At 35.7% G+C, this 19,856-nt stretch overlaps 1 protein-coding gene across 3 annotated transcripts in view; it reads right to left on the bottom strand.

The window, feature by feature from the left end:
• Positions 1 to 19,856, bottom strand: part of LOC143228849 (uncharacterized) — an 87,330-nt gene that overhangs the window by 13,814 nt on the left and 53,660 nt on the right. For 2 of the 3 annotated variants that reach the window (XM_076460254.1, XM_076460247.1), the window contains exons 3-6: positions 11,576 to 11,634; positions 8,804 to 8,893; positions 4,344 to 4,529; positions 1,126 to 1,310 (exon numbers count right to left, since the gene is read on the bottom strand). In XM_076460254.1, coding sequence (XP_076316369.1) covers positions 1,126 to 1,310; positions 4,344 to 4,529; positions 8,804 to 8,893; positions 11,576 to 11,634 — 520 coding nt within the window. Of the gene's footprint in view, positions 1 to 1,125; positions 1,311 to 4,343; positions 4,530 to 8,803; positions 8,894 to 10,465; positions 10,895 to 11,575; positions 11,635 to 19,856 lie in introns of those variants that run through there. The other variant, XM_076460262.1, reaches the window with a different exon arrangement.

Genomic DNA, 19,856 nt, shown 5'->3' with positions numbered 1-19,856 from the left:
GCTAAGTGAAACCATTGTGAATGTGTTTACCAGTAACTGATGCGAATTTATAAAAACTCTGAAGAACATTTCTGCTCTGAATATGGCTAAGTGAAACCATTGTGAGTGTGTTTACCAGTAACTGATGCGAATTTATAAAACTCTGAAGAACATTTCTGCTCTGAATATGGCTAAGTGAAACCATTGTGAATGTGTTTACCAGTAACTGATGCGAATTTATAAAACTCTGAAGAACATTTCTGCTCTGAATATGGCTAAGTGAAACCATTGTGAATGTGTTTACCAGTAACTGATAGGAAACTTTTGCATCAAGCTCATTTATTTTCAACAAGATATTCGCTAGGTTATTTCAGCAGGCTCTATAATGAACAAGAGAAGCATTTCATTTTCTGTATGTTTATGTTCTGCATATCAGGTAACAGGAATCTTTGACGTACTTTACATTTGTATTTCATAACATGGTCGCATGATTCATGCGTGATTTCAACATGGCGAACGAGAGAAACCTTACATAGGCACTTTGTATGCGTGTTTTCAGTATGATGGACGATATTAACATGCGACAGTCTGTGTGTTTGTATTCAACACGATGGACAACACGAACATGTGGTACGCTTTGGGTTTGTATTCAACACTGGGGACAAGAGAAATATTGGCAGGCAATTTGAAAAATAGGGCTTTCTACAGAGTTGATGTGTATTTTCAAGATCGTGAGAAACATAAAAATAGGACAGGAATACTGATACATACATGTACGAACACTATCTTACATTCTGTTAACTAACAAACTTTCAATAAGTAATATTGAATCCACTTCAATCAATAAATTATCGTTGTATAAGCTAAATAATTCTAGTATACATTGTAAAATGGACGGCAACTGCCTGTTGTGGAGACACAAGTGTAGAGGACGACTTTTCAAAAGTCTTCCGTCTTCAAGTCGTCCTGTACATTTGTGTCTCCACAACAGGCAGTTGCCGTCCATTCTACAAAGTTGCATCATGAATACCCTGCCAAAACAATCTATCAAAGAACTCTAGTATACACTCGAAACCATGTTTGTTTATTTGTTATTGTACGAGACATGAATAACGTTTCTATTTCTTTCGCACGAAACCTGCTTACTTTCTATCGATATGAAGGAATTTCATGTCCATAGAGTGAATTGATGTAAAGACAGAAGTGCTTCCTTGTACGACACATTCCCTCGTCTCTGGCATGGCTACTGGCGTGCAGGTCGCTAGAAACACAGGCTCATTTCGACTACATAGTGGCAAGAAACTGACAAAGTGTCCCTTAATCAGCACCACCTGGTAAGGATTAAAAAAAGTGAAAGAAAATTAATTATGATTAATTTATTTATACTTACGATATTGCAACATCAACGTTTATATTAAAGTAACGTAAAACGATGTGTGGTTGTTATGGATTACTGTTCCTCACGTAACGCATCAGAAGAAACAGTAGACATTTATATAACAGGTACATATCACAGGCCAGCAGCGCATCATAGCTTTTGATTATTCAAAACAACCTGCTCTATTTCTACTTGTTCAAAATAATCCAATATGTTTCTTAATATCTAACATAACTGAACACATTTCTCATTTTCTTATTTAATACACTATATCTCTCACCTAGCATAATGTTCTACGTATTTCACTGGATCTCTCATTATCCTACTTAGTTCAATATATATCTCAATGTCCCCCGTATTCCTCTATGTCTCTTACTAATCAACCAAATATTTTATGTTCCTTAGAGTCATATACCATGTCGTTGTCTAACACGACCCACTATATCTTTTGATATATTACATAATTCACCATATTCTGGATTTGGGCAAAATAAGTTAGGTTATTATCTGGTAAATAATTACTTTGCAAGTCCCCCACGTGCCTAATTATTTACATCTTAACCGATTTTAAACTTTGAACACTGTTTCAAGTCTCACCTGCCTAATTAGTTATATTTTAACCGATTTTAAACTTTGAGCACTGTTACAAGTCCCCACCTACCTAATTATTTACGTTTTAACCGATCTTAAACTTTGAGCACTGTTTCAAGTCCCACCTACCTAATTATTTACAGTTTAACCGATCTTAAACTTTGAACACTGTTTCGAGTCCCCACCTATCTAATTATTTATGTTTTAAACGATCTTAAAATTTGAGCACTGTTTCATTTTTAACAAGAAATACACACACACACACAAAACGTAATTAAAATAGGCAAGCAAACAATTATTTTTACTTATTATTCAGCATTATATGGATGATATATAATTCCTAAAAATAATTTAACTTCTCAAGAGAATGTGTTGATAATTAATTTGGTAACACTGGTTAATCTGCGACTTTATAATGATGATAAATCATTTTTACAAAACTTTAACTCTGTGAGAGAATTAGTTATTAAATAGACTGATAATAGTGACTAATAATTCTCTTTTCTTTACTAACATAATCCAACATCTTCATGTATTTTCTTTTAACTCAATGTATTTCTTTCTCCATTTCTACATAATTATATATGTGTATATATATATATATATATTCCAATGTTACATATTACAGTATCTCTATCAAAATCTTATGTAATCCAATATGTCTCATTGCTTTACATTATCCAATGTTTCTTTCAATGTGTTACGTTATCTATTAAGTGTTCTACGTAAACCACATTTCTCAATTTCTTTTACTATTATATACTACTCAGTGTACACAATATATTATATTAATTATTATTTATAAAAACACATCACTCATTTTTAATGATGTACTTTAGTCACCGTAGCTTTCAGTAATCTATTTCTCACGATTTATGATAACGTAATATAAATAAACACACTTTTCAGTCCCTCAGTCCTTTTATTTTTATTGGTAGTATTATTTCTTAACGTATATTAGTAAATCGTATTTTTTCAGTGGTTATTGTATATATATAATTATAAGTAAAAATCCAACCAAATAGAGGATACGCTAATTTAATAATTGAAGCAAATGATTCTTTTCACGCGTTAGCTAATAAAATATCTATTAGGTGAACATCAGTTGTAACACAGACTATCTCAGGTCACATTCGTTCGAAAACAATTAAAACGAAACCTGCTCAGCGCCACCTATGAATGAGTATACGTCCTATAGTAAGCATATGATTGTCACAAGAATGTTTGCTAGAATATCAGTATAACTGTGATGTGCACAAACTCTAAATATTTATGGAGAACATCATTAAATAGCTTAGTGCGTTATTCGTTTCAAAATGTCCGCTAGATGTCACATTTCTAGTTTCAACCCCAGTTGGCTACTTTAATGTTACCATTTCTTATATTTGTCTTTGTATCATAAAAGAAATAATAAAACATTCTATTAAGATAACGTTGAATGTTTCTATATATAGGAGTAACATACCGTTAGTAGCTGATGGCAAATATTTACTACTTGAAACTGTAAGTACAAGCTTTGTATTTAATTTTGTGGTAATTTTGAATATTTCATAAAATCTGAAACGATATATCATTTTCAAATCCAACTATTTGCTTGGTTTGAATATTGTATAAAGCTACACAAGGGCATTCTGTGCTCGCTGTCTTTAATGTAGGAGTGAAATATTAGATGGAAGACAGCTAGTAATCACTCATCACCACTCTCCGCTTACTCTTAGGCTATTCTTTTACTAACGAAGAGTATGATTGATCATCACATTATAACGCCCCACGTGTTTAGTTGGACGGGAATTCGAACCTGTAACCCTAAAATTGCACGTCAAACGCCCCAACCACCTGGCCATGCCAGACAACTATTTGTTATCGATTGAAAGAAATCTAAACGAGCCGCACTACATCACTTATAGAGGTAAAACAACGTATTTTCTATTGCATTTGTGAAGTTACTTTAGCTATCTGGCGTCGTTTCTGATTTTAAACTACTGACAAGAGAAAAAAATACACAGTCAGCAGCAAGCTAGCACCCACACTAAGGGAATCATTTTCACTCTTATAACACACCCACAGCCCAAAGCGCGGAAAATATTTTGTGGTATCACATGGATTAGAGCCCGGCTCACTTGTTCAGAAATCTAGAAATTTAACATAGGACTCATTTTGTGTATTTGAAAACTTAGCAATTCTTTAGACGTTTAATCCATTATTGGCATGGAGCCAACTCGAAATTTAAAATAAAACAAATCACACCTAAACTGTAAGGTAGAAAATAAAAATCACAAAATTAAATAGAAAACAAAAAAATAAGACACTCAAGGGCACATATAAGCTTCTTTTGTTTATCTAATTTTGTCCGTTTGACCTTTTGTAGACCCATGCACAAAAACTTATCACTGACCTTCTGGTCACCAAATCTCATTTGTCTCCTTGCATTTCTGGAGACATTCATGCGACAAAGAAACACACGTGTGTCACAAAGTAAGCTGAGGGGGTTGGGATTTCTCATGAGTTCATTCTGGATGGTCTGGTGATCTTGTTTCTCGATAATATCATAGACGCTGTCTCCATGGATCAGCAAATCTTCCTGCAAAGAAAGTACACAACGTTGCAATAAGTTCGTGATGACGAGAAATCCACTTGAAGTAAAAATGTGTTTCAGGACGGCTAGTATGAGTATTAACACTTTTACCAAAATAAAGCTGAAAGCAACGTTTCGGTTTTCTTAGGTCATATTTAGATTAACCTGAAGATGACCTAAGAAGGTCGAAACGTTGTTCTCAGCTTTATTTGGGTAAAAGTGTTAATACCCATACTTAGATACAATTTCTAGAAGTATTTTCCATATTCCGTATGTGAGAGTACCACAAAATAAGAATTCGTTCTTGCAAGCCACGCATAACCTCGGGGTTAAGTGAACTTGTGTTTGTTATAACATATGATTATTGCAAAAGCTGTTAACGAATTAACCTATTTAATTAAACTAAATAAAATGACAGAAATTACTGTTGCTTTCCATGTAAACATAGCCGATATTTCAGGATAATGGATGTTATTTATAGGTAGATTAATATATATATACACAAATACAGTTTTCAGTTTATTGTTAACAAGATAGAGTTTGTCCTTGATGTTGGGATGATCGAGTGACTTTATGTCTACGGACAATTTGTTATTTTATTTATTAGCGAAAGTGACCGGCACTTCAAGACGTGTGTGTTTTTCTAATAGTAAAGCCACATCGGGCTATCTGCTCAGCCCACCGCGGTGAATCGAACCCCTGATTTTAGCGTTATAAATCCGGAGACATACCGCTGTACTAGCGGGGGGCAGGACTTAAGACAAAGGATATTATAATTATTTTTTACAGACAATGCTTGGATTATCTAGGGTTAGAGAACAATTTTTAATTTCACCTCTTAGTAACACTAGTTAGGCTATTTTAATTCAAAGGACAATTTGTGATTTTAGTTCTAAGCGACTGTGACTGGATGATCTTAACTCCATTGATTGCTTGTGATTTTGTTTACTTCTTCAAAAGAAATATCTTAAATGTGAGAGAGCGGACCTAGATTAGATGAACATCATAAACTGTATTAAGTTGATTATAATTTAGTACCGTTTCCATTCCCTCTTCCATATATATTTGCGTGTTGAGAGATGTTTTGAATTACAGTGTTTCAAGGTACAGCCATGACCGTAAGGCTCGCAGCACTGAATCCCGAGGTCACGTGGCCTCGAGCTTGTCGATACTGTCCTTGAAACAAGGATGCGGTTGACCCGAAAGAGAAGCAGTTTATCAGTGAGGTCAGCGTTTCATTAGTGTTCGATAAGGTCTCAAGACAGGTGAGAGCTGTGGATCATCTGTTGTCGAGGCTATATCCAATCTTCGTGTGGCGTCTGACGCGAGATGGTAAGCATGTAGCCACACATTAGAAGTGGTGCACGAGACAACCGCTAATTGGTCATATCACGTTTATGAAACACCAATTATTATCCCTTTTCCAGCTGGTTGGTAGAAGTCGATTACAGTTGCTGATGTGAGACGTAATGTACACTTAGGTACCTTTTTTTTTGTCTCACACGTTAAGTATAGATACTACAGACAATTTTTAAGAGCCCGGGCCATGACTAGTATCAACCGTTCCACGAAGTAACGGACACTTCTCATGATTACGGCTTACAGCAATTTCAGCGATCAAGTCTTTATAGACAGGACCCGTGATGATGAATAGATACCCAATTTTTTGGCATTTTTTAAAGAAAACACCTAACTATTACCACTCGTGGTAAATGAGTACGTTTTCCGATTACATGGGTAAGGATCTATAATCTTTCAGATGGAACTATTATTATCCAAATTAAACCCCAAAACCCACTTAAATACACAACACATTTTTCTTAATTTTACAGAGAAATTTTTACTGAATTAGATAGAAGGCCTAAGCTCTTTTAGCTTTTTTAAGGCTAAAAAAACTGGCTGTTTTTTCATTTGCAACCAAATCTAACGTTGAGATATATCGACTTTCTTCTCGGCTTAACAAGGAACATTTTCTCTGGAAATGTTTCTATGGCATTATCACAGGGTTAGGTTAGCTAATGATACTAGTAGAATGACTTTTGTAATTGCAATCATCAACCTCGATTCGATTTCGGACAGTATATTGTGGAGGTGGTGGATTGTCATATCATAGTTTTTGGACTTTTTTCATTTGAATGTATGAATGGACGTGCTCGGCAATAGATTTTAGGCGCTTTGGATGTTATTCGTCCAACTGAATAAAACAATCACATTTCTAAAATAAAACTTTCTTAACACTGGCTTACAGTACCGTGATAGTAACAACGTCAGTTGCTACATTTGTTTTCATTCTCGTTGCTTTTTGTCGCGGCTCGTAAAACTCGTTTGTTTTTGGAATTTCGCACAAAGCTACTCGAGGGCTATCTGTGCTAGCCGTCCCTAATTTAGCAGTGTAAGACTAGAGGGAAGGCAGCTAGTCATCACCACCCACCGCCAACTCTTGGGCTACTCTTTTACCAACGAATAATGGGATTGACCGTCACATTATACACCCCCACGGCTGGGAGGGCGAGCATGTTTGGTGCGACGCGGGCACGAACCCGCGACCCTCGGATTACGAGTCGCACGCCTTACGCGCTTGGCCATAACTCTGCGAGTTATTTTGTTTTCGTTTTCAAGTACAAACTTCTCTATAATTGGAAAATAAACAAAAGTCTTTGCTCAACAGTTCTTATCTGCGATCGTAAGCAAGTCGTGTATCAACAACTTTCTAATTTTCAAATTATTTTTGCACATGTGTTATTCTTCTTGTTTCAGAAAATACTGTATATCCTACCTAGTATTCTGAACATTATGCTAGAAAGTAATTCAATTTTAATATTCCATATCATTTCTCAATGTTAAAAAGTATCTTTCTTTACCCTCATACAAACCTCGTAAAGCTATCGATGTTTAACGTTGCAGATAGTTTTTAGCCGCGGCATATCCGCTCATAGGTCTTTAAGTTTTTCTTTTAAGTACAAATGTTTAGCTTACAGCTCCGTCATCTCTTGACCGATTTGAGATCTAATTACAGTCTTGGACTCAGGAGGTCAAACCCTTCCGATTAATGTATTTGACCACGCCCAAGGTATCATAGATTAAATCTACTCTAATTTTCTTTAAAATGATTTCAGTTTGAGGGTAGGATGTTAGAGATCCTGATGAGTTATAAAATCGAACAGGATATACGAGCGTCCCTCTCTTGGTATTTCTGGCATAAAAAATATAGTTAATAAAAAAGAATAAGGTATCATAGATTAGTTTACTGTAATATTTCCTGAAAGAATTTCAAGTGCCTCGGCAATTGAGGATTTCCTCTTGTTTCACTCTAATGTCAGTACAGAAAATAATGAAACAAGTTGCATCAGATAACATCATATGAGTATATTCATTCAAGATTCACAATTTGCATTCTAAACAACACTAAAACCTATTCACATCTGAAGAAAGTGTTTATCAAACTGAATGTTAATTTTTTGTGATAGATTTAATAATACCCTTCAAGTGGCGCGGTTGGAGATAATCGGATCGTGGCCACTGTTGAAATAATTGATTAACTACCTTGAGGCTAAAAATAACCTCTAGGGTGAAAAGTGGAGAAAACTTATACCACAAATCGTTCCAGATCGGGACGCCCTTCCTCTGGAGTTTAAAATCACCAGATGCAGGGCGTCCCAGTCCGAAACGTTGTGAACAGTAAAATATTTAATTAACATTAGCCATTTTTTGTGGTATAAGTTTCATCCACTCTTTCATTCTGTGTTGAGGCTTAGTCAGAAATCCGTTTTGAGCCATCTTTTCTCTCATCAAGTATATCCATTTTTTAATAATCCAGAAAAACCACTGTCAACGGAACGGGCATAAAGACATCAGCCATTTCTGATAATGTTAGATCTCACCAACTTGGAAAAGTCAACAATATTTGTAATGAAATGGAAGACAAGAATTTACTGAAAGAACGATTAAAGAGTCCTTTAACAATAAAAAAAACAACATTTTCTGTAACTTCTGTAATGGAAGACAATAATATACTTTAAGAACGATTAAAGAGTCCTGTAACAATAAAAAAAAACAACTTCTGTAACTTCTGTAATGTAAGACAATAATTTACTTAAAGAACGATTAAAGAGTTCTTTAACAATAAAAAAACAACTTAACTGTATAAAGGAACGTCGTATGCTGACATGCTGTGTTTCAAACTAGCTTGGAAAAACCAATGTGAAATGGATGCATTTTTTATTCTCAAGGATTCACAACGTACATTACTTCACAAGTGTAAGAAAATAATTAACTCTTACCATGGAGTGACCCAGATATTCTGCAGCATTGTCGGAGATATATAACAGTTTCCCACTCCGTGTCATCATCATGAGAAATCCGCTAAGAGACTGGACAAAAGGAAAGTTATAAGTGGTTCTGTTGAATATGTTTCAGAACAACAGTAATCGTTACACTGTAGGGATTTCTTATTGTAAACTGTTTGTAAACCTCTCCTTCCTTTAATACATAATTAATTATGTGTAATTATGTATTCATAATCAAATTATGAATTTTAAAGGTGAAGCAGCAGACATTACTAATAATAAATCAGAGTTAGTCGCTTCTACTTCCGATCCTTAGTGAATACTTAGTAGTTAGTCACTTCTACTTCCGATCCTTAGTGATTACTTAGTAGTTAATCACTTTAACTTCCAATCCTTAGTGTCTACTTAGTAGTTAGTCACTTCTACTTCCGATCCTTAGTGTCTACTTAGTAGTTAGTCACTTCTACTTCCGATCCTTAGTGTCTACTTAGTAGTTAGTCATTTCTACTTCCGATCCTTAGTTACAACTTAGTAGTTAGTCATTTCTACTTCCGATCCTTAGTTACAACTTAGTAGTTAGTCATTTCTACTTCCGATCCTTAGTGACAACTTGGTAGTTAGTCATTTATACTTCCGATCCTTAGTGTCTACTTAGTAGTTAGTCATTTCTACTTCCGATCCTTAGTTACAACTTAGTAGTTAGTCATTTCTACTTCCGACCCTTAGTGACAACTTAGTAGTTAGTCGTCTTGAAGGGTAAATAATGATAGCAAGAGAGTCTGAATTCCAAAAAACAAAAACAAAACGCAATAGACTGCTGTTATCATACAAAAAGATAATTGTTATGTTGCAATAAATTACAATTTAATACATTGTTCCTGCTTTAATAACGTTATTCAGAGACTATCATAAATCACTTCTTAAGCATATAGGTTTAATTTTGTATATTTATCGCCACATCGCGGAACACTTACTATACAGATACTGGTTTACTCTTGTTTATATATCGCCACATCGCGAAACACTTACTATACAGATACTGGTTTACTCTTGTTTATATATCGCCACATCGCGGAACACTTACTATACAGATACTGGTTTACTCTTGTTTATATATCGCCACATCGCGAAACACTTACTATACAGATACTGGTTTACTCTTGTTTATATATCGCCACATCGCGAAACACTTACTATACAGATACTGGTTTACTCTTGTTTATATATCGTCACTTCACAGAATATTGATTTTTTATAAATACTGGTTGTTTTTGAATATTTATCTTTAAAATATAAGCATTTGTTCCCAGTGTATGAGATTTGTAATTGCGCAACTCTGTTGGCATTTGAACGGTTACTTTTCCATCACCCCGAGGACTAAGCAGTGTTAAGTTTGTCCAACATATTGGTTACAGCTAAACTGAAAACTTCTTAAAGGAACATGTTAAATTAGTATCCTGCTGATGCGTAGCAAATAAGAAATGTCACAACCCCGAGCCAACATGAAATAAACTTCTAAATGGATCATAAAAATTACACACCATAGATTGCCTTATATGATCAATCTTCCGAAATCACAAACTTACCCCGTGTGCAAAATAACAACAAAATGTTTTTGTCTCCGAAATATGAGTGATAATTAGAGAAAAAACTCACGTTCCGCTTGTTAAATGGATCCAGTTGTGGTATGTAACAGGTTCATGACTTCGGCTCTTACCGCCCACAGAGAGGAAAGCTAGTGTTGATTTATGTCACCACCCTATCTTACCTACCACCACCACTGGTGACTAGGTTTTCGAGGAGTTTACGAGTTTTAAATAAATCGTATTATCTGTAACATACCTAAGCAGCGACATAAGTCGACATTTTTTTCTATTCACTCCACACCTTTTCACTAAAACTTAATGACTCCGAAATTTCGCAAGACCTTTTAAGAGATAAATTAAAACAAAAGTTTAACGGCCTGCACCCACAAGTTTATATTCTTCACGTGACCCGCTAGACATGATGCAATGATACATCACGTGTTCCATATAACGTATGCAATGTGTTGCAAAGAAGTACATCGTAGAATTCACTAAAATATCTCAGTTTAAACAATGTAGAAATAAGCAGTACTGCGCATGTCTCTTGATACAGTAAAGTTCATCTTTCACACTCAAAGGACACAACAGCCTCTCACACCTGAAATTTATATATATTATGTGACTCACATGACTTAGTGTTAAATATAACTATGACATGTGATTTTCGTGGTACATTTTGTAGCTGCTACAATACGGCACATCTTCACAGTTACAGGGGAAGTAAGTCTAACGAGGTAGTAACATCAAGTCACGTGACCTGTATGGTGTATTAATTCCAAACCGGTAAAATAGCGTTTGTCTGAATTATGTAATTAAATACTAGAGTAATACTATTACATAATTAATTATGATATTATTATAACAAGTAATATCATACGATAAACTTTGATACCAAAATGAGTCTGAAAATATACCTTAAATACACTCACGGACGGGATAACATGTTAGACAATACATGGCTGAAATAAATCGACTCGGAAGAGATCGGTTGTAGGAGTACACTTACACAAAGGGAGCCACTTTGAACTACTTTCAACGACGATACAACTTAAAATCGAATGCACACTCAAACAATACTACATGAGGTAAAAACACCATTTTGTTTATGATGGCACTATTATCTCTTTAAAGGCTGTTACTAATTTCTTATGAAGAATGGAATCATACAAACGTCACTTACCTTGGAAAACCCGAAGTGATGTAGGTGAGTCTCTGACGGGAGTTCATTTTTACGGAATACTGGAACGAGAGTATATTTGCATTAGCATACTATTTAAAAAGAAACACAACAACAACAATACATACATCTGTTCGTAAATTCTTGAGGACTAATTTCTGATGAATTAACGTTAGTCCATCAGTAGCATTCATTATCAGTGAGGTGCAGTTTAGCGAATTATCATTTCTTTTTCTCAGTCATTAAAACACACTCTCCGCTAACCGTCTGATGACAAGCTGTAAAGTAACATTGTAGACGATTTCACTTTTCGTGACAAAAATGTTAAGTTCCAACGTGTGGCGCATAATCTCCTCTTAACACACCAGTGTATGAATAAAATAATTAAAATGGCCACTGGTAATAATATTTCATTATTATAGTTCATAATTTTCCCATCAGAATTAAATTGCTGTTTGTTTCTGGCTTATATAAATAAAAAGTTCAAAGATCCAACGAATGCGGTGGCACAAAAGTTGACTATTAACCAAACCAGTACCGTACAAAAGTTTACCTTAAACCAAACCAGTACCGTACAAAAGTTTACCTTTAACCAAACCAGTACCGTACAACAGTTGACTATTAACCAAACCAGTACCGTACAAAAGTTGAATGTTAACCAAACCAGTACCGTATTCATATTTCGTTTCCCTTTTGCTTCACCCGACCATAAGAATATTGTAAAAAATACACAGATGTTTTAAGATGGCTTTTATTTCTTATAGTAACAATTTTGCAAATTCATGACTGGTAAATATTGTAATACATCTTGAAAATGTGCGTGACAAAAACACGTTAAAATACAAGTATTCGAACAGTTAAATATACGTAGCACTATGTGTATCAGCCTGTTCGAAGGTTCTCAGCGTTTTTGTTAACGAAAATATGTAGAGATTGCGTTTTTTACGTTTTTAAGAATTAGTTTTATATCCTAGCGACAAACCACGAACTACTTAGCGTCAATCTAGATATAAAGTGTCAGATTAGTGTTCCAACAAAGGATGAAATTCCAATAATAAATGTTACAGCACAGTGCTACGCTCGAGACCAGGAACGTCTACTAATTGGTTTAATACTCTATTTTGACAGTCTATGTCTCTGCTAAATGACATCAGGTTGTTATGTAGTCGCTTTAAAATAGAGTTGCTCACAACCATCAACAATAAAACGTTTTTTTTGTTACGGAGTGTATAAACTTATAATTATATATAGATGGTTTGTCTCACTCCTAACCAAGACCTAGTCTGCAGTTACACTGCGTTAAAAAAATGTTTTTATTAATACAATACCACGTTTACGTTTACAGATCGCAATGCAGGGATTTGAAAAACGTCGAGTGGAATTCTTTATATTTCACGTTGTGGTTATTATTTTCCTTCTATCACTGGCCGATGACACCGACTGTCAACTAACAACGACCTCTGTGCACGTCTCACGCCCGCGACTCACTAGAATGCGGGAAAATGCGCGTGCCAGACGTAACGAACGAGGCAGTTAGAGTCATCACAGCCGGAACTAGCAAAGAGTACAGTGTGTTAACATGGAAAGATGGCTATACTACAGCCTGAGTGAAACCTACCCTGTGGCTTTGAGAAGAAGGAAAAAGAGTTCCAGAAAAAACGTGGTGCGTAGTGTTTTCAATTTTGTAAAGACGACCTAAAACAAAACTGAAACCTAATTCAAGCTACTGTGAAATTTTCACCATCTCCTTAAATGCTTGTACAGTTTCATTCCATCTATCAACAGGTCGTTATTTCGTCTACTCCTATAAATTATTTGCCGTAGTTTTCGCAATAGTCACCCGTTACAGCAAATAAAAATGTTTTCACTCAGTTCATAACACAGATTCTCAAGTACAGTATCAGCTCCGTGCACCATTTTTAAAAGTGCAGGGAAGTGTGGCCTTTAGAAACTTAATGCTTAAATGGCATTACAGTTTAAGAGGGCTTTATGACGTTTAATCAAATTATACACATCGATTACTATTACATCAGAAGACGTAATATTACTAACATGAGGATAAAACTACAATTTCAATACAGAATACTCAATGGCTCAGTTTATAACGGTAAAAACGGGGGTTCGATACTCGTAGTCGGCACAGCACAGACTGCTTGTTATGTAGCCTTATAGTTCACAACGGAACAAATAAACGGATCCAGAATACACCTGGAGTTTCGTGTTAGAGAGAATGATGAAACAAATGTCGTTATTACGTCAGGTAAACGAAAATCAGCCTATGTCAATTTTACCTGCAGTTAGACATGTAGATTTGCAACGGGCTATGTGCGCGTTGTTCGCTTTCAAAGATAAGGCAATGTCGCTATGTTCTCCATTTCGAAACTTTACAATGATGCTGTTGTACTAGAATATTAAAACAAAAACTGTCGCTTTCGATGGTAGATACGCATGAGAAACTTTGTATCAGTTGACATTCTAAAATGTTGTAAGTGTATCAGATTTCTTCTATTTGTCTGCACAGGATATGCACGAGATGTGTCTTTGTAAAAAAAAAAAATCGTAAGAAACAAAACGTTTTTCGATGTTCATAGGTTTTGAATTTCGCGTCAAGCTACACGAGGGCTATCTTCAATTAACCGTCCAGGGAAAAAGAATGAGGAAGCCAGGTAGTCATCACCACCTACCGTCAATTCTTGAACTACAATTTTTTACTAACGAGCAGTGGAATTGAACGACACATAATAACGCCCCCACGGCTGAAAGGGCGAGCATGTTTAGTGAGATGTGGATTCAAACCCGAGTTCCACAGATTACGAGTCATGATCATCTTGTCATGCCTGAGTCCGCTGTTTATAAAAGAGATAAATTACACAATGATAAGCCCCCCCCCCGCTGGTGCAGCGGTATGTCTACGGATTTTACAACGCTAAAATCGGGGGTTCGATTCCTCTCGGTGGGCTGGGCAGATAGCCCGATGTGGCTTTGCTATAAGAAAACACGCAAACACGCAACACAATGATAATGATCCATGACTTCGGTGATTGATCAAGATAAGAATATTCAGACAAAAATAATTTAACGTTTTATCATATATCATATATCTTTTGTCATTTCAGGAACTGCACTGTGTATAAACTATTAATCACCAAAGAACACCAGTAAGTCATATAAATATATATATATACATATGACAAATTTATTCACCCTAAGAAACGAGCATGAGAAGAAAAATCATGATTAATTGGTTAAAAAAAAAAGTATGGCCCTGCATGTCCAGGTGCGTTAAGGCGTGCGACTCGTAATATGAGGGTCGTGGGTTCGAATCCCCGTCGCAACAAACATGCTCGCCGTTTCAGCCGTGGGGACGTTATAATGTGACGATCAATCCCACTATTCGTTGGTAAAAGAGTAGCCCAAAAGTTGGCAGTGGTTGGTGATGACTAGCTGTCTTCCTTCTAGTCTTACACTGCTAAATTAGGGACGGCTATCACAGATAGCCCTGGTGAAGCTTTGCGCGAAATTCTAAAACCAAAAACAAAAATAAGTAAAGAATTAGTAAAACAATTCTGCCATAACAGTTTCGAGTCCTCTTAAAAACAAACAAGCAATTCACACTACTGGAAGATCATTAGAAATTTTCTTTCTTGCATTCTATTTAATAATTAACAACGTGTGAATGCTAAGTTTCAATTAACTTAGCTAACGCACATTAGCAAAACGTTTGATAAACAAAAACCTAAATACATGACGGACCAGCGAACGACTAATGGGTATTTAATTAGCTAAACATTCTGAAAACATTTATTGTTTTATAGTATATTAAGCTCCCAAAAGGCCACGCGTTACATGCACAACCACATTATACTAATCTTCAATTGGTGAATATAGTAAGAGAGTAATGAAGACATAGTTAACACTCTTGTTGTCAATAGCTAGATCAAACTCATATTCATCTAGAGAATACTGTACACGGGTAATTAAAATTCTTACGATGAAGTAGGGGCCTTAGAAAACTAGGAGTACATTATCCAATAGATATAACCTCTATTTGTTTGTTGTTGTTGTTTTGAATTAAGCACAAAGCTACACAATGGGCTATCTGTGCTCTGCCCACTACGGGTATCGAAACCCGGATTTTAGCGTTGTAAGTCCGCAGACATACCACTGAGCCATTGGGGGGCACCTCTGTTTGGAAAACCCATAAGAAAGATATGTGATGTAGTATGGCCAGTTAAGTGGTTGAGATACACCATCAAAGATCTAACCCCTCTTTGGAAATGTCGTAAGAGACACATGTGATGATGTGTGACCCGTAGAACATTAGTGATACGTCATCTGAGATATTAATCTCAATCTGGGAGCTTCACATGTGAAAAAAAAAATGTATATATATATATATATTTCTTTCACGTGTGAAGTTATTTGTACACACACATACGCACAAATATAAATCGTGTGACACTTGTCGTTTGTAAAAGTTAGATATGTCGTGAAGTACAAAACACTTGCGGAGAAGGTTTTATTTTGCTTTTGTTTTTTAATTTCGCGCAACTCTATTCGAGGGTTATCTGCGTTAGCCGTCCCTAATTTTGCAGTGTAAGACTAGAGGGAAGCTAGCTAATCATCACCACCCACCGCCAACTCTTGGGCTACTCTTTTATCAATGAATAGTGGGATTGACCGTCACATTATAACGCTCCCACGGCTGAAAGGACTGGCATGTTTGGTGCGACGGGGATTCGAACTCGCGACCCTCAGATTACGAGTCGAATGCCTTAACCACCTGGCCATGCCGGGCCAAATTGTGATGCTAGAAACTGGTAAAGTACAGTTTTGTAGAAAAGAAAGGATTCGAGTTTTAACACAAACACACACACACACATATTCATCTTGATGTGAAACCACTTTAAATTATATACAGTTTTAGTAGTGGAACTTTTTATTGTTGTTCTCTGCTGTTAACTTGCAAACTTGAAAGGCAACTGTTCTTATTGTTCCTTTATACAGTAAAAAAGTTATCGTCATAACTTGTGTCAGTAGCACATGACCTGGCGGTTCTGGACTCAACATGCGCTCTAACAACATTTATTCTTTATCTTTTATAATACCCACAGTTTGACAAAGCAGTGACACTTTACTAATCTTGAAGCCTACGTGTCATAAGAAGCTGTGATAACATTTTAAAACACACTTCACAAAGTCACTTCAATGCAATTAATAGTTTAATTAAGCTGCTCTTAACTTGTAAGTATTATTTACAAGTCACGTGAGCACAATTTGTGACCTAAGCCTTTTCTGCTTCCAGCTAAATTCGTGTGTTATGCTTCTGGATTTATGATAAAAAAACACCTTATTCAAGCTTCATAATATACATATATATCTGTAATTTAATTTCTTATATTAATACATTCTTTTTAGCACACCAGTCACAAAGGAGATCTCGTGATTTTTATTCGTATATTTTATATTCTTACCTACGTCTGAATTATTATATTTTTAAGCCACATTTAAGACGCTTATTACAATAGATTATTATTCATTTGCTCACACATTTATTTAGCGTTAACTTGTAACGTCACAATTCTTATTATGTATTCATAACCTATATTTTCTGTCCAATAAAGAAATTTTACAGGAGGGAAGAGAACCTGAAACAGAACAGGTTACGAGACATCGCAGCCTTAACACTGAACGAAGTCTGTTTCCAGTTAAACGGAAACCTCAATGTGGGCGGTTTTAGGTAACGACGTATACCTGGTTTTTTGTTGCCAGGGGAAAAGTACGCCTGTCCTTAACCTTGAACTCCGACCTCTCTACGGCGAATATGATTTTTTTTCTCTCTCTCTCTTTTGGAAAGACTTTGGTTCGTCACGAAATCAGTATCGTGTGAAACATTCCAAATACAAGCAACGATAATGAAGAGGGCATTCAATTTTGATAGATAAACTAAATATGACGAATCTTACCAAACAAGATAAATTTGAACAATTATTATTTTAGACTATTAAATGGGCGTTAACAAAACTTGAGGTTACATCCAACGATATAGTTTGTTTGTTGCCCCGTGCTAGTACAGTGGTATGTCTACGGATTTACAACGCTAAAATCAGGGGTTTGATTCCCCTCGGTGGGCTCAGCAGATAGCCCAATGTGGCTTTGCTATAAGAAAAAAAACACACACACACAGTTTGTTTGTTTTTGAATTTCGCGCAAAGCTACACGAGAGCTATCTGCACTAGCCGTCCCTAATTTAGCAGTATAAGACTAGATGGGAGGTAGCTAGTAATTACCACCCACCGCCAACTCTTGGGCTACTCTTTTACCAACGAATAGTGAGATTGACCGTCACATTATAACGCTCCCACGGTTTAAAGGGCGAACATGTTTAGTGTGACAGGGATTCGAACATGCGACCCTCGGATAACGAGTCGAGAGCCCTGACCACCTGGTCATGCCGGGGCCTCCAACGATATAGAACTTATTTTGACGTGTAAAGTGTTTTGAGTAGATTGCTAAAGTAAATCCTACATTACATTGTGATAAGAATAATTCATAAAAGTGTTTTCATGTCTATTCACACATAATCTTGCAGAGAGAGACCCACAAAACAGAACAGGAAATTTTCACGATAAACTAAAAAGATTTAGAAATGTTGGAAAAGGACTTAATGAATCAAATTATTAAGGGAAAACTTTAATAGTCAAATAGTTAAACTTTATTTAATCAAATACGTTTAATTTACATAAAATGTTTTATCCATATCACTGTATATTTCTCCATATTCCAATATTGATACGATCTTATAAGGAAAGCACTTCTAGGGGCAAGGAATAAAAAATAGTAATCTTAATATTAAGACCCAGTATTACGTTTTGAATATTTAAAAAAAAATCAAACATTAGATAATAGTCTGTGATAACTTAGGAAATGGAATTTTCACCCATGACTGGAACTTTATGCCCATGTGGGCGAAACAAACAGGTTAAAGAAGCCTTGGGTTCACAAATACTTTTTCTTAATTGTAAACCTCTGACCAGAGGGAACATAGCCAGACAGTAGAGCGCGCCGCTATCAACTCTTTGTACCACTTTCGGAACCGAATTGTTACTTTTAAAGTTCACTCACAGTTGAAAGAATGGAAAATTTTCAACATCACGTCTTAAAACCAGGACCCTTCTATCTACAGCCCGACACGCTAACCTAAAACATTAAATAAAAGTAGCTTACGATTTCGGTTGCATATTCCAGTGGATTAGTAATAAATTTACGGATTTACAACGCTAACATATGGGGTTCGATTCCCCGTAGTGGACAGAGAACAAGATAGCCCATTTTGCAGCTTTACGCTAAATCACAATAATATGGTTTGGGTTGCTTCACTTATGAGCCTATTGCAGGTTGTAATTAGTCCAAAGGTAAAAACAAGAACAAACAAACAAAAGGAAAAACGACGTTAAGAAAGTTCTATCATAAAACAAAAAAATTCACTATGCTAGAAGTGTCAATTTGTATTATACTTAACAAATATCATTCGTAAATCATAGTGAAAAATAGGGAAAAAATGCTCAAATTTTGAGGTCTATAGGGAATAAGGAGCTTTATTTCGGTTATTACCTCTCACTGAATTACCACTCTCACTCGGATTGAATTATCTTTTAATGTGATTTTAAAGCTTTACTGTGTTTGCAAAACACTCTGTAAGTTACTTATTCCTTCATCCAGCTAATCACTGTCTAGTGCCAAATAAGAAATTACCATGTGTTTGTTTGTTTGTTTTTGAATTTCGCCCATGACTACACGACTTTAATTTAACAGTGAAAGACCTGAGAGAAGGCATCGCTAACTGTTGGGCTACGTTTATACCAACGAATAGTAGGACTATCATAACTTTATAACCACCCCACGGCTGAAGGGACGAGCAATTATGGTAGGACGGGATTTCGAACCCGAGACTCTCAGATTGCGAGTCGATTACTCTAACCACCTAGTCACGACAAGCCTACAACAAGTGACTGACTCATTTTTTATTTTTTCATAGTTATTTAGAAGCTCTTACGCAATGGAAATATTTCATCCTTCAAGACAACTTGAATTTGTTGAGATCTCGACAGGACGACCTCCGTCAGGTGCCTTAAGTTTCAGGACCAGATGAAAAGTGCTTGTTTTCTTAATAACATGGCGCAGCTAAAGTTGTCTTAAGGAGTTAAAAAGTGCTTTACAAACCGTTTGCTTACTGCTTTCAGAAACTTAGTACACTTAAGTTTTGTTTGTAAGCTTTGCATAC

The sequence above is a fragment of the Tachypleus tridentatus genome, chromosome 1 (genome assembly GCF_004210375.1).
Source record: "Tachypleus tridentatus isolate NWPU-2018 chromosome 1, ASM421037v1, whole genome shotgun sequence".
Classification (NCBI taxonomy): domain Eukaryota; kingdom Metazoa; phylum Arthropoda; class Merostomata; order Xiphosura; family Limulidae; genus Tachypleus; species Tachypleus tridentatus.
The sequence above is the reverse complement of the archived record's forward strand: the minus strand, read 5'-3'. Positions and strand labels throughout refer to the sequence as shown.